The sequence below is a fragment of the Globicephala melas genome, chromosome X, assembly GCF_963455315.2.
Source record: "Globicephala melas chromosome X, mGloMel1.2, whole genome shotgun sequence".
Classification (NCBI taxonomy): domain Eukaryota; kingdom Metazoa; phylum Chordata; class Mammalia; order Artiodactyla; family Delphinidae; genus Globicephala; species Globicephala melas.
In genome coordinates this window covers 5,607,277-5,629,729 of record NC_083335.1, presented here as the reverse complement: position 1 = coordinate 5,629,729, position 22,453 = coordinate 5,607,277, and the positions used below count along the sequence as shown (strand labels likewise).

The 22,453-nt window shown below is 45.7% G+C and overlaps 1 protein-coding gene across 4 annotated transcripts in view; it reads left to right on the top strand.

The window, feature by feature from the left end:
• The window catches only part of AFF2 (ALF transcription elongation factor 2), a 499,644-nt gene that overhangs the window by 375,059 nt on the left and 102,132 nt on the right, over positions 1–22,453 (top strand). For all 4 annotated transcript variants that reach the window (XM_060292350.1, XM_060292348.1, XM_060292349.1 and 1 more), the window contains one exon: positions 17,061–17,157. In XM_060292350.1, coding sequence (XP_060148333.1) covers positions 17,061–17,157 — 97 coding nt within the window. The remainder of the gene's footprint in view (positions 1–17,060; positions 17,158–22,453) is intronic.

Below are 22,453 nucleotides of genomic sequence, written 5' to 3'. Positions count from 1 at the left end.
TGTAGGGTTTCTGCTGAGAGATCAGCTGTTAACCTTATGGGGATTCCCTTATGTGTTATTTGTTGTTTTTCCCTTGCTGCTTTTAATATGCTTTCTTTGTATTTAATTTTTGACAGTTTGATTAATATGTGTCTTGGCGTATTTCTCCTTGTATTTATCTTGTATGGGACTCTCTGTGCTTCCTGGACTTGATTAACTATTTCCTTTCCCATATTAGGGAAGTTTTCAACTATAATCTCTTCAAATATTTTCTCAGTCCCTTTCTTTTTCTCTTCTTCTTCTGGAACCCCTATAATTCGAATGTTGGTGCGTTTAATGTTGTCCCAGAGGTCTCTGAGACTGTCCTCAGTTCTTTTCATTCTTTTTTCTTTATTCTGCTCTGCAGTAGTTATTTCCACTATTTTATCTTCCAGGTCACTTATCCGTTCTTCTGCCTCAGTTATTCTGCTATTGATCCCATCTAGAGTACTTTTAATTTCATTTATTGTGTTGTTCATCGTTGCTTGTTTCATCTTTAGTTCTTCTAGGTCCTTGTTAACTGATTCTTGCATTTTGTCCAATCTATTGTCCATTCTATCTCCAAGATTTCGGATCAACCTTACTATCATTATTCTGAATTCTCTTTCAGGTAGACTGCCTATTTCCTCTTCATTTGTTAGGTCTGGTGCATTTTTATCTTGCTCCTTTATCTGCTGTGTGTTTTTCTGTCTTCTCATTTTGCTTATCTTACTGTGTTTGGGGTCTCCTTTTTGCAGGCTGCAGGTTTGTGGTTCCTCCTGTTTTTGATGTCTGTCTCTAGTGGCTAAGGTTGGTTCAGTGGGTTGTGTAGGCTTCCTGGTGGAGGGGGCTAGTGCCTGTGTTGTGGTGGATGAGGCTGGATCTTGTCTCTCTAGTGGTCAGGTTCACGTCTGGTGGTGTGTTTGGGGGTGTCTGTGGCCTTATTATGATTTTAGGCAGCCTCTCTGCTAATGGGTGGGGTTGTGTTCCTGTTTTGCTAGTTGTTTGGCATAGGTTTTCCAGCACTGTGGCTTGCTGGTCGTTGAGTGAAGCTGGGTGCTGGTGTTAAGATGGAGGTCTCTGGGAGATTTTCGCTGTTTGATATTATGTGGAGCTGGGAGGTCTCTTGTTGATCAGTGTCCTGAAGTTGGCTCTCCTACCTCAGAGGCAGAGCCCTGCCTCCTGGCTGGAGCACCAAAAGCTTTTCATCCACAGGCTCAGGATAAAAGGGAGAAAAAGTAGAGGGAATTAGTAGAAGTATGAGGAAAGAAAGAAGGAAAGGAGGGTAGGAAGGAAGGAAGAAAGAAAGAAAGAAGCAAAGAAGGAAAGAAGGCAAGAAGGAAAGAAGGGAGGGAGGGAGGGAGGAGGGAAGGAAGGAGGGAAAGAAGGAAAAAAGACAGAAAGAAAGAAGATACAGTAAAAATAAAATACAGTATAATAAAGTTATTGAATTAAAAACTTCTTATTTAGAAAAAAAAAAAAAAAAAGGGACGGAAAGAACCTAGGACAAATGTTGGCAGCAAAGCTATACAGACAAAATCTTACACAGAAGCATACACATACACCCTCACTAAAAGAGGTAAATGGGGAAAAATCCTAAATCTTGCTGTCAGAGACCACCTCCTCAATTTGGGATGATTCGTTGTCTAAAGGAGGGAAGGAAGGATGGAAAGAAAGAAAGAAAGAACGAAGGTAAAGTATAATAAGGTTATTAAAATTAATTATTAAGAAAAAAATTAAAAAAAAACATGGACGGATAGAACCCTAGGACAAATGGTGGAAGCAAGACTATACAGACAAGATCTCACACAGAAGCATACACATACACGTTCGCAAAAAGAGGAAAGGGGAAAAAATCATAGATCTTGCTCCTAAAGTCCACTTCCTCAATTTGGGATGATTGGTTGTCTATTCAGGTATTCCACAGATGCAGGGTACATCAAGTTGATTGTGGAGCTTTAATCCGCTGCTTCTGAGGCTGCTGGGAGGGATTTCCCTTTCTCTTCTTTGTTCTCACAGCTCCCAGGGCTAAGCTTTGGATTTGGCCCTGCCACTGCGTGTAGATCGCTGGAGGGCGTCTGTTTTTTGCTCAGACAGGATGGGGTTAAAAGAGCCGCTGATTGGGGGCTCTGGCGCACTCAGGCCGGCGGGGACGGAGGGGCACAGAGTGCGGGGCGGGCCTGCGGTGGCAAAGGCCGGCGTGACTTTGCACCAGCCTGAGGCGCGCTGTGCGCTCTCCCGGGGAAGTTGTCCCTGGATCCCGGGAACCCGGCAGTGGCGGGCTGCACAGCCTCCGCGGAAGAGGGGTGTGGAGAGTGACCTGTGCTCGCACACAGGCCCCTCGGTGGCGGCAGCAGCAGCCTTAACGTCTCCCGCCCGCCTCTGGGGTCCGCGCTTTTAGCCGCGGCTTGCGCCCGTCTCTGGATTCCGCGCTTTCAGCCGCGGCTCGCGCCCGTCTCTGGATTCCGCGCTTTCAGCCGCGGCTCGCGCCCGTCTCTGGATTCCGCGCTTTCAGCCGCGGCTCGCGCCCGTCTCTGGATTCCGCGCTTTCAGCCGCGGCTCGCGCCCGTCTCTGGATTCCGCGCTTTCAGCCGCGGCTCGCGCCCGTCTCTGGGGTCCGCGCTTTCAGCCGCGGCTCGCGCCCGTCTCTGGGGTTCGCGCTTTTAGCCGCGGCTCGCGCCCGTCTCTGGAGTTCCTTTAAGCAGCGTTCTTAAACCCCTCTCCTCACGCCCCAGGAAACAAAGAGGGAAGAAAAAGTCTCCTGCCTCTTCTGCAGGTGCAGGCTTTTCCCCGGACTCCCTCCCGGCTAGCTGTGGTGCACTAACCCCTTCAGGCTATGTTCAAGCCGCCAACCCCAGTCCTCTCCCTGCGCTCCGGCCTCAGCTCTCAGCCCCGCCCGCCCCGGCGGGTGAGCAGACAAGCCTCTCGGGCTGGTGAGTGCCGGTCGGCACCGATCCTCTGTGCGGGAATCTCCCCGCTTTGCCCTCCGCACCCGTTGCTGTGCACTCCGCAGCTTCGAAGCTCCCCCCTCCGCCTCCCGCAGTCTCCGCCCTCGAAGGGGCTTCCTAGAGTGTGGAAACTTTTCCTCCTTTACAGCTCCCTCCCACTGGTGCAGGTGCCGTCCCTATTCTTTTGTCTCTGTTTTTTCTTTTGCCCTACCCAGGTACGTGGGGAGTTTCTTGCCTTTTGGGAGGTCTGAGGTCTTCTGCCAGCCTTCAGTAGGTGTTCTGTAGGAGTTGTTCCACGTGTAGATGTATTTCTGGTGTATCTGTGGGGAGGAAGGTGATCTCCGCGTCTTACTCTTCCGCCATCTTCCTCTGCTCCGTGTGACTTTTTAAAAATAATAGCTTTATTGAGATTCAGGTACCATAAAATTCACATTCTAGTGTACAATTCAGTGGTCTGTGGTGGTCACAGAGTTGTGCAACCATCACCACTCTCTGATTCCAGGACGTGTTCATCACCCCACAAAGACCTTGTGCCATGAGCAGTCATTCCTCACTCCCCCTCCCCCCAGCCCTGGGCAACTAGTAATCTACTTTCTCTCTCTAGGGATTTGCCTATTACGTACATTTCATATAAATGGACTCATTCAATATGTGGTCTTTTGTGTCTGGCTGCTTCTTGCACTCAGCACAGTGTTTTCAAGGTTCCTCCATGCCGTAGCCTGTACCAGTACTTTGTTCCTTTTTATGGCTGAATAGTATTCCATTCTCTGGCTAGACCACATCCTGTTTGTCCATTCATCACTTTATGGGCATTTCAGTTGTTTTCACTTTATGTCTGTTTCCTGATGGCTAATGATGTTGAGCATCTTTTCGTCTGTATGGTGGCCATTTGTATATCTTCCCTGGAGAAACGTCCATCCAGATCCTTTGCCCATTCTTTAATTGCGTTACCTGTCATTTTATGGTTTAGTTTCCTGGCTTCTTTATATATTCTGGTTACTAGACTCTTGTCAGATATATGACCCACAACTATTTTCTCCTATTCTGTGGAGACTTTTCTTAACTTTCCTGAGTTTCCTTGCCTAAAAACAGAGCATACAAGTGCAGCCTCCCAGATTTCTTGGAAAGAGCCAACGAAGTGATCCATGGGCACACGTGGCAAAGTGAATGTCTGGCACACTCTGAGCTTACCTGAATAAGTCTTGTGATCACGAGCTACGGTCGGCCAACTTAGATTCATCGTGAAACAGAGGCAAGGTGGGAGCCCTGGAGGCATCAGTTCACATCTGATGGGTGTAAACTGGGTGATGTTCAAAGAGCTTTGAATCGACTAACATGTTATTCCTCGAATGATTGGAGCTGTTTTATTTCGGTTGATTATACTTTTGTTCTGAATACACTTTAAAGTTTTAGAAATTAGCTGATAACTCCCGGCCGGTATTAAGATCTGCCACTCTCCATATATCTACATGTATACCTCTCTGTTTGTCTCTCTATCTAGACAGCTAGTTACCCATCTATCACGCATGTGAGTCTGTGAATAACAGGATAGAAATAGCCTAGTGTTGAGGCAAGTATTCAGAATTGGCGCTTTCTTACCTAAAGCCACATCATGAAAGACTAGATCTCCAATTTCTTAAGATGTGTACCTACTATATGTAAAACCTACTGATGGCTCTCTGTTGCGGCTGAAACTGCTTTCTTCAGCAAGAGAGCTGGTGATTTCATCTGCAGGAATTCTCTTAATGCTGCTTCTGAACGCATTGGTATAAGAACCAGGATCCAATTTGTCCTAATACTGGGAATAATAGAAGCGGTAACGTTTATTAAGCACTCACAACCTTTTCACATTACTCTTCACAAAATCCGTGCAAAGTAGATATCAGGGGCTTGTTTTCGAGACCAAATTATGGAGGCTCAGAGAGGTCAATCAGTTTGCCTACATCTGCACAGCTAGTTAATGCAAGAGCCCGGTCTGGACCCCTAGTCCGTGCAACTCCCAAATCTTTGCTCTTGCCTTTATATAGTGTCACCCTCTTAGGAGATTAGATTTACCAGCGTTCTTAATCATTAGGCACCTGGGTTATTTCTGTGTTTCAGAATCAGAAGGTCAATCCCTCCTAAATCCATTGATAAGTGGTAGGACATAATGATTTGGATCTGTATGCCACTCACTTATCTTGAAAATCTTCCCATCTCAGAAATTCAGCTCTTCTTATGGAGACAGTGACAGTGCTAAGATGATGGCCTTACATGGATTCATCAGGGTCCCAGTGTTAAGAAACACCCACGCTGTGTTGGTGAGCCACAGAGAATTCATTTGCACCAAGTTGAAGTTTGGAGAGAGATGGCCAAAATGATTCAACATGGCTGGCTTTCCGCATCAATGTGATTATGCCATGTGCTGTAATTTATAGTGTAAACAAGTTTTCTGCAAAAGCTAAATATATCATGCAACTAATTTAACATGCACAGAAGGAGCCGTTAAATGATTTCAGTCCCATTACTCAAAATGTTCAGAAAATTCCTCTGTATTAGAGCCAGTGCAGGATTGGCTCTGCAGCCAAATGCATCAACATAAATGTTGAATTCCTGGGGGAAATGCTTGCCTCATACTGTTACTTAGAGAAATAGACGCCCAGACATTGTGGAGCCCCTTCTAAAACAATTCTCATTTTGTTAAAGCAATAGGATCACATTTTCGATCGTGTTACCCAGCATCTCTGCATTTAGGAAGCTTGTCGGCAGATACGAATGCCAATAAAATGGGGATGTGTTTTTAAATGATGAATACTTTATGAAATGTGGAAGTGGAAACTGAGGGTTTTCACGTGACTTTCTAATTTTGTCTTTACCTACATGGAAAGAATTCCTCGTGGAAGCCATATGTGATGCCTCAAAACTGTTTAAATTGGAGTAATTATCAGAACAAATGGTGTCATTGGATGATATTAGTCTGTTTGTGTTCCTTTTGCCTACCCGGTGAATCAATATTAATACAGATTTTTAGAAACACTTGAAGCAGTCATCTGCAATCCCATTTTTGTTTTAAAATACGTGTTTAAAAATTGATTAAACCTTTTTACCTACTAAAACGTACCTTTAGATTGACAGTTTCCATTATACAGTCCTTACCCAGAAAGGAGGTATCCTTCTCTACCTAGTTTTGAAAGCTCTGAATCAGGAATAGGTGTGAAATTTCATCTGGTGTGTGTTTGGCGTCTGTTGAGATGATCATATGTTTTTTATCATTTTATTTGTTGATGACGTGATGTAGCGTACAAATAGACATCTTGATATCAAACTGTTTATGCACTCCTGGAATCTGGTAGGTTAATATTTTATGATCTGCGGTTCAGTGGTATTTTATGTAGATTTGAATTTTACAGATTTGAAAAAGTGGATATAATAATATTAATAGACTCTCTCTGTACTCAAAAAATTGATCTACTTCTACCTCTGACATGCAAAAGCTATTTGTGGCCGGGGTACAGTTCTTTTCCTTCCTGCAACTTTTGCTTTAATGTGAGAACACACTTCTCTAATTTTACTTGTTTCCGCATAAAAGTGACATCTGATGTGTTCGGGATAATCCAGGCTGAACTATCTTGGTCCAAGAATCACAATAAATGATAAAGATGGGGGTGATTCCTGTGTGTTAGGGTTCTCTCATTTAATAGTTAGAACAATCCTATATGGTGACGCTGTTAGGATCCCCCTTTCACCAAGGGGCTCACGGAAGTTCAACGGATTTGATCCAAGGTGACACAGCTAGTGGGGGTTTGAACCTGGGCCTCTCTGACTACAGAGCAGCCTCAGGCTCTACAACGAGCCCTGCCCTGTGCTGAGAAGCCACATGCTACTCAGCTGGCTGTGCAAAGAGGCAAGTCACTGGTCTCCAAGGATTCTGAATACTGGCTAGTTCTTGAAGGTGTGCGTCCTTGGACTGGAGCTATGGCTAGCTGAGCCCACATTCGTCACTCCTAGCAGAGAAGCGAGTGCAATAGCTATTGTTCTGCTTCTGGTAGTGAAGCTTCTTCCTAGCCTTTGTTAGAACTTCAACGTAGGCAGCACGTTTGACGTGAAACCTTAGTAAATGAGTGTGTTCAGCATGGTCCCAGATCTGAAAAGCAGGTCCCCTAAGGAGTAGTGAGCCACTGACTAGGATGTCTGGCAGTGTAGGGAAACAGCTCTGCTGTGGCGCTATGGACACCCCGCAGGTATTCCAATAGGCCACATAGGACGAGGCTTGAGCCACAGATAATCTGAGTGTTGGCAGAACACCTAGCGATCGTCCCAGGACAGGAGGGCACAAGAAGACCTTGAGGGTGTACTCCAAGGCCGTCTCCCACCCACCCCCCATCTCCTCTGGGAGCCTGTGATGACACAATTGCCTCCTAGGTTTTGATGAGGTATGGAACATTCTGTCCCACTCCCTCGCCTGTAAACCCTCTTAACGGAAGTCTAGAGTGGGCTCCTCGATCACAGAATATCGTACAGCTCGCTCTGCCGTCATCAGGTCCCGCTGGTTTTAGTGGTGTCCTTTCTGGTGTGTGGGACAAGGACCGCAGAGCTGGCGCACCTTCCTTACTTTCGTTATGTAAGTACGCAACTGCCTGACTCGAAGAGCGACTGGCTGGATCTTTGCCAGTCAGATCACTCAGGCCTCACCCTGTCTTGTATGCGTGTGCATGACAGGTGCTCACCTATGCTCACCTGATGGGATGCTCACGGGGGCCCTGGGCTCCGTGTGCCCCAAGAAAGTCCAGCTGTAGGATTTTATAGGGTTGAAACACTGTCAGTATGGGTTATAAGACAGTCTGCCTCCTTTTACCCTAAACAAAAGTGAGTGTGTATGTGTGTGTGTGTGTGTTGGGAGAGGGTGTCCTTTAGATGAAACAGAAAGAGCTGAGCCTATAAACCAGGTGGGATTTTCATAAACAACTGGGCAACATTGCTGTCAAGATTTTAGATGGGCCTAAATTGTCAGGTTTGACTATTGTGCTTAAACAATGTGAAAGAAAATGTGAATTCTTTATGCGTCGGCCTCCAGGAAATCCCATCTGCTGTGTCAATTCAGGTAAACATCCCTCCTCGACAACCTTTCTCTAGAAAGGGGTTTGAGAAACAGTTTAATGCACTCCAAGCTAAAGTGCTGTGTTATCAGCGGCTGAGCATTTGCAGTGCCTCAGATATCACTAAGAATTGGTCCCAGCTCCCATCGAGTTTAATGGAAGACACAGGGGCTGGCAACAGGCACGGGTTGTAGGGTGCTTAATAGCAACTTAATATTTCAGTTGTTTTGAAGAGTTTCCTTAGATGGAGATTAATGGACCAGCTTGATAAAGGAGTTCTTTACTTAATCCTTTACCAATTAGAAGCTGATGTGGAGAGACAAGTAATGAAGTACCCCGTGTGATTGGGAGGTACTTGGGAGGAACCACAGGGGTTTCTAGTCTCTAATCAGCCGTGGTCGCTCTAAGGAGCCTTCGTGGAACGAAATCTGCCTCGCTTCATCAGTGGGGAATGGAACTTGCGAGATGTGTCTTCAGAAAGAAAGGTTGAGTACGAGAGACACTCCTTCTGCCCTGGTAGCCAAGGTCCTAGTGTAGGTAGCCAAGCCGTGGGACAAGGAGGGGACGCTCATCAAGAGAGAGGGCCAGCCCAGTGTGAGGGAGTGTGTGTGTGCCTTGGAGATGGGCAGAGTTCGTGACATACGTTCAGTGCCCTCAGAGTGGCTGGAAAGACAGTGGACGAGAGGATCGTCCGTCAGTGTCCCAGTTCCATTGATTCTAATGCCAGCATGTCTGTAGAACCTGGTCCCTTCTCTCCCCCAACCTGACTGTCAGTGCCCTGGCCCAGGCCACCAGGCACTGGTTCCTGGCACTGGTTCTCTGTTCCCTGGACTATGACAATGGTGGTCCAACAGGTGTCCGTGCTACCTCCTTCTTCCCGTCGATCTAGGTTCCTTGCTCTCAGAGATCTCTGCCTCTGGCTCTCCACGTCCCTCCTCTGCTTAAAAACCGTGGTCCTTTCCCCTCCCCGTCATTCTTTAGAGCAAAGGCAAGGTCCGGTCTCACCCCAACTACCTCCTTAGACTCGGGCCTGTTCGCTAGTGCCGACGTGTAGTATATTCCAGCTAGACCAAGCACCCCACTCTTCCCCAGACCTCAGGTCTCTTGGTTCCTCTGCTTGTTCTCCCCAGGCTGCTCTTTCCTTCCTTCCCTGGCAGTTCATTCTGCCTTGGAGGCATTACTCGAAGGCCACTGCTTCTGGGTAACCTTCACCAGACTCTCCGGGTAGACTTCGACGTTCCTTCTTTGAGTCCCTTCTTACGTGCCTCTGACATTGAACATACAACATTACATTGTTATTGTTTGTTTATCAGGTCTTTGTGCTTCTTAAAGTGCGAGTTTATTAGGGGAAGGGACCATGTCATCCACATAGTTGCCACCCCAGGGCCAAGCACAGTCATGGCAAGTGACTGAGTGTTTACCAACCATCTTACATACATAATCTCATCTAATCCTCATACCAACCTTCTGAAATAGGTACTATTATTGTTTCCATGGTACAGATTAGGAAACTGAAGCTATGGTAGGTAACTTGCCCCAGTCCACATTCAGTATGTTTTAGAGCTGGGGCTTAAGTTCAGCACAGCCCAACTCCCAAAACTGTGCAACATTGTCTCCCCCGCAAATACCAGGCCCAGTAAGTGGTCTTGAATGAATCCCTATTACTCCGCATGGAGGACTTTCCATATCACCTAATATGACTCAAAGGAAATTCATTCAAGATGACACGTACAGTCCTACTGAAGAGTTGCACCATCTACTATCACGATGCATTCTCGGGATAGTTTTTAAAACAAAAGATTCTCTTGTCCCCTGTGCAATTATCCCAGCAGCTGTTTTCAGGTCCAGGTTGCTTCACTCGTTTATGATCTTCTCCAGGGAAATCCACTCTTAGATGTTTTTACACACACCCCTAAAAAATGATACAATAGCGTTTTGGCGTATGTAACATTCTTGAAAGCCAACTGAATTCTATTAGGCAGTCTGTCATTTGCATGATAACTTGAGTCCCCACATTCAGAGAAAATTACATAACCCAGAGAAATATACCAAGAAAATGAAACTCAAATTCAAAATAATGCCCACGGAGCAGAACATTGGTATTGTGCTGAATTTATGTGATCAATTCTAAGGAAGTCCAAGGATGAAGAGGTGGCAGTCTGATACAAGTCAATAGTCGTATACATGAAGGCTCACGTTATTAGCTTTGGCTTATGTATGCGATGTAGATATACATCCACGTATACCACACGTGCAGCTAGAAACAGGATATTTACTCTTTTATTTCCTACTGTTGCCTTGTCTGTACTCAGGACTCGAGCCAAACAGACTCTTCGGCATTCCCCGAATCTCTGAGATAGATATTCTTTTTATTCCTATTGCACAGAGGAAAAAACTGAGGTTCAGAGAGGTTAAGTAACTCGCGTTCTCTAACTAAATCCTGTGCAATATCCGTGGGGCCATAATTACCTCCAACAAATAAGACTCGACCAGATGATTGTTTTTACACGACGTTCATCTGATCCCTGGGGTACCCCGGAGGTCGCCCAACCTGACTGTGAGCAAAGCACCGTGGCTTTAATCTTTAAGCATGGGTTTCTTATAAGATTTCACCTGGCAGGGGAGGATTCGTGTGTGTAGGAAAGTTTGAAAACCACTGGTTTACAGCAGGGGTCAGCAAACTTTTTGACGTAAAGGCTCAGATAGTAAATATTTCAGGCTTTTGGGGCCCTGTGTTCTCTGTCACGGCTACTGAACTCGGCCATTGCGGCACAAGAGCACAGGTGATATGTACATGAATGGGTGTGGTATGTTCCAATTTGACTTTGTTAACGGATAAGGAAATTTGAATGCCATATCATTTTCATATCTCATGAAATATTATTCTTCTTTTGATTTTTTCTCAACCATTTAAAAATGTGAAAACCAATCATCTTAACTCACAGGCAGTACAAGAACAGAGGGAAGGCTAGTTTGGACTGAAGGCCTCAGTTTGCCAAAACCTGGCCTAGATGGTCCCTAAGGGAACTCTCAGTTCTCTTGTTCAGGAACCACAGTAAGCACATGAGATGCCCACTTTCTGAAACCCTGAGAACGCCGTCAGCTACAGGTATCTTCTGGTCTCCTTCTCTGGTCTGTCTGCCCATGGCAGGGTGCATGATCTAGTTTGGACCCAGGCTGCGGGCCCACTGGGAGACACCAGGCTAGAGGTCCCACCTGATAGATCTTGGAGATTTATCTCCGTAGAATATAGTCTGGATCTTCCAACTATTGTCACTGCCTCAGCCCTCAGACTCAGAATTTCCAGGATCCCCAGTGGGGTGGTCATGGAATCTGACTTTTAAGTTAAAACCTTGAGAAAATTAAATGCAGCTTCTCCCGAGAAAAGAGCCTGAGCCCCTTCACGTCAGGGAAACAGAATGAATACTTTAAAAAATATCACAGCCTCTTCCTCGTCACCTGCCTTACTACCCACAAATGATTCGGTGCTGCAGAGACTACAGAGCGCTAGGTAGGGAAATATAGAATTCCGTGAGCGATTCTCACCGGGTCGTGTTTCATTCCTCCCAGCCTACTTTATGAAGAGGAAGTGTCCTTGAAGGAGTCAATAGGACTAAGATACTATTCTAGAAAAGGGCCCACGGTAAGAGCCTGCCTGACAAGAAGGCCCAGGTCTTCAGGCATCCCCCAGACTCTCTGGGATACGCAGCCCACCTCAGCTGTGTTATTCATTGGAGCCAAAGGCGACAACAAAACACTTGATTGCTATCGGCTCTGAATACTTATGGGGACAATGGTCATTTAAGCTAGTCCTCTGAAAGCCCCAAAATAGTTGGGACAAAAGCTATGGTTCTCAATTTTTGAGAGCCTAGAACCTGACCGGAACAGCCTCCTTCCCTCCCCTGCACGATGGAAATAGCAGCACTGGCTCTACCTCCCATCCCCATTCCACGTCCAGTCTCCCAGTGTGGCTTATAGAGAACAGGGCTCGGGCTACTAGACGGAAGCTACAAGACAGCACAGGGCAACTCCTAACTGGCAGAGCTCAAAACGATGAAAGCTACTGAACAGTAGAAACGAATGCCTAAAAGCATCAGACAAAGGCTGTGGCCGTACTTTAGGGATGTAGTAGGTATCTGCACCTGGTGACGGGTGAGACAAGTAGCACTCTAGGCACTTCCAACGGTAAGAGCCGTAGTCCATCTGCACATCAGCCACCAACATGGCAGCTACCTCCACTGACACTGGAAGCTGGAATCCAGCCCATAATAAGTAATGCGCCTGATGGGCTGTCTGCCCAGAGGGGCACCATTTTGAAATTCACAGAAAGGCACTGTGTAGGCTTACAAGCCCGGAGAGCCACTCAGGGTTCGGAAGGTTGCTTCTGAGCAAGGATTCCGTATCAACTAACAGCCCCCGAAGCCCAGTCTTACATACAAAGGTTACATATTTCCGAGCTCTGTGACCATGAACAAGTTCCCTAACCTCACGTGTGTCTGGGAACAGCCTCCTGAGGGTGGCAGGCCCAAAGACAGTGCCCAAGGTGAGCACGGCGTCCAGTGGGGGCCCTCCTTGGCCCCTTTCTCTGAATCTGCAGGTCGCTCCACAGCTATAAGGAGCAGGACGTCAGAGCCACTCTTTTTTTTTTTTTTTTAAACTCTCGCTTGAAACTGTCTGGGTGTTTCCTCTTGCAACTGGCCTTCAGATATCCAGGGGATCTTAGGCACTCTGGGAGGATCTCAGGAAACCCCAAACAGCCATGATGTGTTTAGAACATTCTAGAGAATAAATCCAAGCCCAGAAACTTTCCAAACTCCTTAAGGATCTCTGAACCTCTCCTCACCTGGTCAGGGGCTTCCAATGATGCCTGCTAGCTGGTGCCTCTGCCAGTCTTTGAGTCACCGCCAGAGCTTTTTAAAAAAAATTGTTCCAAACTCTATAGCACCATTGCTCAGGTAATAATAACAACAATAGCAATAATAACCAAGATGAAAGCAATAGCTACGTGTATTGACTCCTAGGCAATTTGTAGAAACTTTCTTTTTCTAATCCTTCCAAAAATTCTCCAAAGTAGGTATTATTGTTACTGATTTTAACATGTGAGAAAATTGAGATTCAAAGAGTTTTATCAACTAGTTCAAGAGAGCAAACCCATTAGAAAATCATGTCTGTCTGGCTCTCAAGCCCTTGCTCTGAGGCTCACGCTGCCACAACTAAAGTCTTCATTTCCATAGAACCTTCCGGAATAATGTTTCTAGCTCTCTGTTTTTTCCTCTTCAAAATCACCTGAGCTTTCCTCTCTGTGAAGGAGCAATGTTTCTGGAGAGCAGATGTTACAGTTATAAGTAACATGGGGCCTGTCACACCGTAGTGTCCTAGGATGTCCCAGTGCCAAGAGCCCTCTGAGGCCACCAGGATCAGCTCGAGGCCCAGAGCATTAGGAACAGAGAAGACCCTGAACATGGCTCTCCTTTCTCCTCCAAGCCCTCCCGAGTCTTCTTTTTGTTCATTCCATCTCATCTGCCCCAACTTTCAGTATTGGAGCTTTTCTAGGACCAGGACTTTGTTTTGTTGACACAGTTTTTATGGACTACTTTACTTCTTAATACTCAAGAAATGGTAAGTCATAGTAAAAATAGAAACAGAGTTTTTGCACAAAGGCAGACCTCGTGAACCACTAGATCCGGAACAAACACCTGAAGTCACTAAGGAGGGCTGCTTTGTTCTGTTTTCATCCAATTGAAAAGTGGAAGCACAGTCGTTGTTGTTGTTGACGACCACACGCGTAGGCAGACGTTCACGTCAGCATGGTCTGTTCACATCTGGGGCTGTCCGGTGTGTGCTGAATCTATGGAATTATAACCTCATGAAAAGAGATTACCATTTTTCTGCCGGGACCACCTCAACTGCAATGGGCATGAATGGTGCTGCTATAATAATTAAATCCCAAATCTTTCATAATCCTCCACTTTCCCTAGAGTAATGTTCAGCATTAGCTATGGATGGAAACGCAAACAAGTCCATGTAGATTCAATAATAAAGCTTAATAGGTCAGGGAAGGGGTGGGATGAAATGAATGCTTAACACCTCCAGAGAGAGCGCATTAGTTTGCCTTCCCGGTGACTTCCTTGATCTGTGTTTGCCGGGACTTGAATCTATGCACCAGATTGTCCTTTATTAACCAGATCCGTACCAGGCTTCTTGCACGGGAGATGTTTAATGTCAATCACCGTACAGATTGGCTGCCTATTTGCAGAGCTGTACATTGGAGGGTCTTTCATTTCCATATTAAGATCTTACAGAGCTGATTGGAGAGTCAAATAAGTGCTGAGTTCCGGTCTCCACGCTCTGGTTCTAACTGAAGGAGGGTAGCCTGAAGACCCTGAGCCCGTTTGTGGATCCAGCTTTGAGACACTGACACGTTTCCCGAGTCACCACGGCTTACCTTCAGGTTGCTTGGCAAACTAAAATGAGAGGAGCAAAATCTCACTAAGGGTTGGCTTGTGATTACTTGCTAACAGTATTAATGCTGTACATTATTTTCTGACTGCGGTGATGTTTCTAAACTAATAAATGACACCCTGCATTATTTTGCATTTTCATAAAGCATTTCACATGCATTAATTCATGTTATGCTCACCACCACCACCGTGTGAAAAAGTTTCATTATCATCCCATGTAACGGATGGGGGACACAGATGAGGCACAGAGACAGCAAATGACTTACCCAAGGTATCAGAGTTTACGATTCGCCCGCAGTTGAACCCAAACGTCTTGATCCCAGGTCAATATGTTTTGTTTTATTTTGTGGGGCTTTTGTTGTTGCTGTTGATTTTATTTCATATTCTGTCCTTTGTAAGTTACATCCTCTAGGAATACATTATATACTCTCAAGTTCTGGCTGGAGGTGGTCTGGGTTCCATGTTTGCCACCGTGATTTCCGAGCTGTGTGACCATGAACAAGTTCCCTAACCTCCCTAGGCCTCAGTGTTTCCATCTGGAACATGGGACTAATCATTATTATTACTATGGGAACTTCCTTCGTAAGGTCCAAATCACAAATTACATGCTGCTGGTCAAATACTCAGCACCTTCCCTGACACAGAAATGGATCCTCTAAAGGGTAAGAATCATTTATCATTTATTTTGCCGAACACTTAGGTGTAAATTAACACTGTATTCACACACACACATACACACGTACACACACAGAAAATGAAGCCCAGCATAGGTTGTTTTTAAATGTTTGAGTTCTAAGCTTGTGAGAATGATACTGTCTTCATGGAGCACAATGTGCTGTAAAGAATTATTTGTTCAGAGTTATAAACCCGCAACTGCAAAAGCAATGCCAAGATACATTTTGTCTCCTCTAAGATCTTCCAAACATCCATTAGTCTCTTGAAGGACAGTCATAAATCCTGCACATTTCGTTTATCTGAAACCAACTCTAACAACTGTCCTTCCCACCAATCATCCTTTATATCCGTCTTCGGGTTTCAGACCTCAGTGAACACATCCTGGTCTTATGTGGCTGAGCGTGAAAGTAGAGGAGCTGGGCTCTCTTTGGAGAGTTTCTGGAACCCACTCTGACCTGAATCTCTTTCTAACATTTGGACATAACCTCTGACATAACACGCTCCCCTATTTATCAAATTAGAAGCTGCCTTTCGCTTTCCAGCTTCCCTTCTGGAAATAACACGTAGGTGGGAATCAGGAGGTGGGAGTTTTAGGACGGGCTCTAGCACTAAGTAGCTGTGTGACCTTGAGCAAAGCACTTGGCCTCTCGGAACCTTTCTTTGCTTGTCTGCAAAATGAGGCTGATGGACTGTATCGTTTCTGGGAAGACGCTGTGCAGAAGGCAGAGGTAGATAAGGTACCGCGCCTGTGCACGTGGGAACTGGGGGCGGTGCTCGGGGGACAGCTGGAGCTGGCATCAGCCGGAGCTGGGGTGGGGAGAGGGAAGAGGGATTCTTCCTCAAAAGCTTTTGTGGCGGAGGTGGGATCTGACTGAGCCGTGGAGGAAAAAATAGGACTTCCAGAGTTGAAGAAGGGACTTCTAGCCTGAGAGCTGAGCCTGACGCAGAGTCTGGAAGCAAGAAAGAGCAAAGCGTGCTCAGAAACTAGTAATCAGTCCAGAGAGGCTGGGGATGAGGTCTAAACCTGCGTTTAAGAAATAAAAAATATTAACACCAGTTGGTCTTTGAAAGGAGTGTAACTGGAATTTAAGGTAATAAGTCACTCTTCCTGCAGTAGCTCAGACTTGGAGCTGGAGAGCGGGTGGCACTGGAATTAATATCCCCATAGAAACAGAAGGCTCTGTGTGCTCGATAAACAATTTTGAAAGTGCTATAGTTCATCACCCAAATTCAGACCACTCGTATTTTTCAGGTACCTTGCCTTAGGAGAGAAAGATTTCTTATCCACATCATGGGCGTACGTCTCTGGGATCAAATTTTACGGGAAGAGATGGGTCATATATCAAAAGGTTAATGACTAGCCATTTCTCGCCCAGCTATTTTGTGGCCACCGAGCTGCCACTGTGCAGGGGACACGGAAAGGCAGTGGAGATTCACCGGGCCATTTGCCTCTGCCATCCGGAGAGCCCCCGCAGACTTTGACGACAGCCTCTAGAGCCGGGGGCCGCCGTCATGCCCCTGTTCTCTCATGGGAGACTTCGAGCATCTTTTCCTGTAGAGATCCACCGGCACGTTCCACCTCCACAGTGACTGATCTGTACATTATTACACTTTCAGTAGTAAAAATATATAGACTCCAGTCATCTCTGGAGATGCTGAAATAGTGCTTTTTTCCCCCCTTGATTTAGGGGAAGGTAGAGAGGCAGGATGTGTGCAGAGTCTGACAGAAATATAAGAGCTCAAATATCTAATTAGCTGAAAGAATCTTGGTTCCCTCTGCACCTTTGACAGAATTGCAGCTGTCAGATTGGAGCTCCAATATTTTATCCTCGTCGCAAGATGTATCTGAGGATGATTTAGAAAAGACGCTTTTTAACGTCAATGCCACTCGGCTTTTTTTGTAGGATGCTTGAAGACGACCTTAAGCTGAGCAGCGATGAAGATGACCTTGAACCCGTGAAGACCTTGACCACTCAGTGCACTGCCACTGAGCTCTACCAGGTAGGACCAGTTTAGGGCTCGGTTTGGGACCCACGGGGAGGGAGCTCGAGGACCTGGAATGGTTTTGCCCTCCAGAAGCCTACCCGCTTCATCTGTGAACTTTGGAGAGAGGGAGAGAAGCGAGGGCAGGCATAGTGCCCTGGAACAGGTCGAATCAGCTCACACTTTGACATCTTTCCCTCTCCTGGACTAAGTGTGGTCTCGAGTGCGGTGTAACTTTCCTGTAGTGACTCCACCACGAGGCCTAGCGCCCACACTCATTCATTCGTTCCTTAGGGTATAAACATGACTGCTCCGTTCACCTTTCCCAGGGGTGCCACTTCAGGACACAGCTGACCGTCAGTGCCCAGTAGCTTGCGGCTCGCATGAACCTTCAGGCAAAAGGCATTTGGCAAAAACTTGCTGCTGCCTTGTTTTCTTCCATTCTGCATCACAGATATTTACAGTACTTACCGCCAAATTAGATGGCAAGAATGTGTGTTTTCAGCATTTCCAATGAGCCTGCACCTCTTGATTTGAAAAAGCTAGGTATCATGTATGAATCGTGAGAATGGCAGTGTAGTGCGTGATATCAGTGATGCTGATGTGTTTTCTCTGGGACAGAAAACTGTCTCGCGTGTGGGGTCCTCCTGGGTGTGCTGAGAGCCTCAAATAAGGAACACAGAAGGATTGCCTTTTTTTAAAGCCAATACCTGACCATGTTCTTTCTACCGTGAAATCTAAGTTATAAAACTGAAACCAGGGTGTTTCAAGGAATGCTCATGCACTAGTGTTTCAAGATAGTTAACAAATACAGAATTCCATATTCACTAAATATTTTCTGAGGAGCCTGCAAAGAAAAAAGCTTAGGGAAGACTCTTCAAGGCTTATCTACTCCATTTTCATCTACAGTTTTTGACCGCACGAGAACTCCTACCATTCCGCGTAATTATAAAATTGAGTACTTCTTAATGTTATGTAGCCAAAACTTCCCTCTCCCTTACTTTCTCCGCTTTATCCTGCTTGCATTTTGGATAATATGTAAAAACTGCATCTTTGCAGCTTTGGTGCTTTATCAAGAACAAACACAGTCGTCTCCCGGGGGCTTGTGGTACGTTTACTGAATGCAAGCAATCCCTTTCCTACCTGGGTCATGGACTCCAGAGCAAATGTAAAATGCACACTTAAATTCCCGTGTCTGCCATTCCTGCTTTCTGCATTTAATATGCCAGTGACAAGAACATTATAACGGGGCTTCCCTGGTGGCGCAGTGGTTGAGAGTCCGCCTGCCGATGCAGGGGACGCGGGTTCGTGCCCCGGTCCGGGAAGATCCCACATGCCGCGGAGCGGCTGGGCCCGTGAGCCATGGCTGCTGTGCCTGCGCGTCCGGAGCCTGTGCTCCGCAGCGGGAGAGGCCACAACAGTGAGGCCCGCGTACCGCAAAAAAAAAAAACAAAAAACAAAAAATCATTATAATGGTAAATAACCCCTCCCCCCCAGTCCTAGGTCATTGATTTTGACAGATGCAAGATGACATTTTAATGAAAATGCTTCAAGCAAGTCATCAACAGTAAGTGAAGGTAGAGTTTGCATGTTGGCGTCTTCTCTATGTGATTACACAAGTGCAGTCTCCTTTTTTGGCTTCTCGAGTTGTTATTTTCTGTCTTTACCTGAAGAAGTGGCATCGGGTCAGCTGGCCTGAATCATCTGGGGTTTTAGGATGTATGCGGTGACCGTGTCAATGCCGAGGCCCTCGGGTAATCCCGGTTGGTGAGTGGGAAGCTCTCTGTGGCCCGCGGCCCTTAGCCTGCCACGCCTTCCCCACAGAGCTTCTCATTTGAAGGAGAGGTTGAACTGGGATATCTGAGGTAAGGCAAAATGACAGCTTACTTCCCCCTAGCTGGGTCCAGGAAGCAAGAAGCGGGAGCAAGGTTATAAACATGAGCCCTCGAGTTCCAGGACTAGTTACAAAGCCCGAAGCCTAAAGGCCGGGAGAGGATGCTTTTGCAGTAGCACAGGCCACAGTGACAGCAAGTTTTGGTGAGTCCTGGCTTTCTGAAGCCCAGTATTCTTTTTCCAATATGTGTGGATTGACACCATTTTCCTTTTTTTGTCGTGGTGGTAAAATCCACATAACATAAAATTCACCCCCTTTTAAAGTCTACAATTCAGTGGCATCTAGTCCATTCACAAGGTTGTGGATCCAACACCAGTTCCAGAATATTTTCGTCACCCCAAAAGGAAATCGTACATTAAGCAGTTACTCCCCAGCCCTCGACAACCACTCATTTACGTGGATCTGCCTATTTCGTTTGAATGAAATCGTACAATATTGTGACCTTTTGTGTCTGGCTTCTTTCACTTAGCATCATGTTTTCTAGGTGCGTCCATGTTGTAGCCTGGATCAGTGCTCCATTCCTTTTTTACGGCTAAATACTATTCTGTCATATGGACATATACTGCCTTTTGTTCATCCGTTCGTCAGTTGATGGACATTTGGGTCCACCTTTTGGCTTTGCAGATAGAGTTCCTATGAGCCTTTGTGTATACAGTATATATTTTTGTTGAACACCTGTTTTCAGTTCTTTTGAATTGAATCTTTTAATTTTTTGCAGTTCTTTTGATTCTTCCCCCTAGAAGTGGAATTGTTGAGTCCTATGGTAATTTATGTTTAACTTATTGAGGAACCACCAAAATCTTTTTCTTTTCAGGTGAGATAACATGGTGCCACATGGGACCATCACATCTCCGGCCACATCTATTTGTGGCAGGATGATTGGAGGGAAAAGCATCCGAACAAATGCATTGGTACAATAAATGATGTGTCCAAGGGACCAGACCACACCATTGGTTTGAGCCGTCATTATACTTAGAGACGTTCTCAGAACCTGGTAGCTACATTCAGGCACGTGTGGTTCAATTAAAAAGCCATTAGCTTTCTGGAGACATCCTCAGATCATCTCATGCATGATCATTGCACCCAAATTGCCCAGATTTGGTGAGTACACACCAATCTTTTCCCCAAAGCTCTTAAGACCTAATGCTATGGTTTACAACATAAAGCATCCCAAGAGAATCATTGCAAATGCACGTATGAAAATGAAACACGGGGTTGAGATGTGTCAGTTTCTAATTCGACATTTCAGTCCCAAGTCTCTCGTAATCAGAACACTCTCCCCTCTCCCTGCCCCACCACGAGCACCCCCGACGGCAGTATTGGCCGTGCTGAGTGGGTCCTGTGCACAGACACCAATAGAACAGTTAGGATGTGTTTAAATGCTAAGTATTATTCCTGCAAACGGGAAAATACAGCAGGAAGCCTGAAGGGGAGAAGCGTAATATACAAATTAAAGATGCCAAATTGTCGGCCGTAGAGACTCGGGGATGTAAAATATATTTTTAACAAGATATTTTACCTTCTGGTGATTCTTTAAAGTCAGAGGTGCTCAATCACATACGCCCATAGTTTCAGTGGAAAAGCCATGGTGATGGTACCCAGAAAATATCTGTTGAAAGTTTGCGTGCTCTCTCCACATTCCCCATTGCATTTTGCTCCCTCGGTTGGGACTATTTGGGAAGCAGCTGCGTCCATGTGGCTTGGACATCAGTCGTGTGGCGCCGTGGAGGAGAGTGAGCGAGAGAGCATAGGCGTGTGGTCGAATGGGTTTGAATCCTGCCTCTGTCACTTGCTGGTTGACCTTGGGCTCAAGACCTAAGTATCTGTAACACGGAGGTTAACAGAGGTAGCACTACTTCACTGGGTCATAGTGAGGAGTCGGTGATTGAGTGAGTGAACACAGGCCAAATCATTTGACACTACGGTTGGCACGTAGTAAGTACTCGCTACTTTACATCATCACCGTCATCAGATCATCATCATCGTTACTACTGTAGTGACGATCTAAAAAGCCTCATATTTGAGAGACTAGATCCATTACTTCCCCTTTTCTTGTAAGGAATGGGATGTTAAAGGGAGCTGCCGAATTAGCTACTTGGTAAACAGCCAGTATGTGGCCAACTTGAATGAAAAGATTCTGTCTTGTCCTAACGTGTATTAGCTGTGTGCACCTAGCCATGAGGAACTGTAAGTGTGGTCGTTGAGTGCATATGGCTTTTGCAAACGTATGGTCACCAAAGGGGATGGGGAGGGATAAATTAGGAGTTTGGGATTAGCAGATACACACCACTATGTATAAAACAGATAAACAACAAGGGCCTACTGTATAACACAGGGAACTCTACTCAATATCTTGTAATAACCTATCATGGAAAAGAATCTAGAAAACAATATATGTAAGTATAATTGAATCACTTTGCTGTACACCTGAAACTAATACAAACTGTAAATTAACTATACTTCAGATTTTTTAAATGGTTTAAAAAGAGCATGGTTTTTGGACTAGAAAAGCCTGGACTTCAATCCCAGCTCTGTCACGTAATAGTTGCATGACATCGGGCAAGTCACCTAACATCTCAAAGTCTCAGATCTCTCACCACTACACTAGAATAAAGTGCTGTCGCCTAACGCATTGGAGTACTGTGAGGACGAGATGAAGATCGTGTATAAGAAAATGCTTTGAGAGCCACAAACGCTACGCAGATCGGAGGTTGTTCTTCCTTATAGCCCTTTTAAACATTAACTGGAAGCCCCCTCTTTGGGGTCCATTGGTAAATAGATCTTGCCCTTCATTTTGGCCTTGGTGCCCAGAGGGATCTGCTAGGAACTGGGTTGAATGTCCTAACTGCACCCAAAAGACATCCATTGGGTATGAATGACGTTTCCTCCCCTCTGAGCTCTGACAAGTTTTAACCTAGACATCCCAGGAAGAAAGGCCAGGTTGCCAATGACACTGCACCAAGTCCTCCAGGAAAATTATGTGTCTCTGAAAAAGAGTTTTTCTTCAAAGGACTGACATGGGTGGAGAGCTGAGTCATACCTTCGGCTCGCAGTTCTTATTTCTCTTTCTGAGTTCTCACTGTGCCCTGGAGAAAGGCTATAACGGTCTGCTGTGACACTCTACTCTCACCTTGGTTCTCTCTCAGGAACTGCCCCTGAATGGAAAATAAATAATTACTTAAAGTTGACATCGGACATTGGAATGTTCCAGAACAGTGTTTGAATTGGATGCAGTGTTTTGAACTTAGTCTGCGTGAACATACAAGTTGCAGTATGTTCTGTTTTGTTTTTGAAGTCAGCTCTCAATAACAGGGTTGGATGTACAGCAGAGTGATTCAGTTATACACACACACACACACACACACACACACACACACACATTCTTTTTTGTAAATGAACTATATTTCAATAAAAATTTAA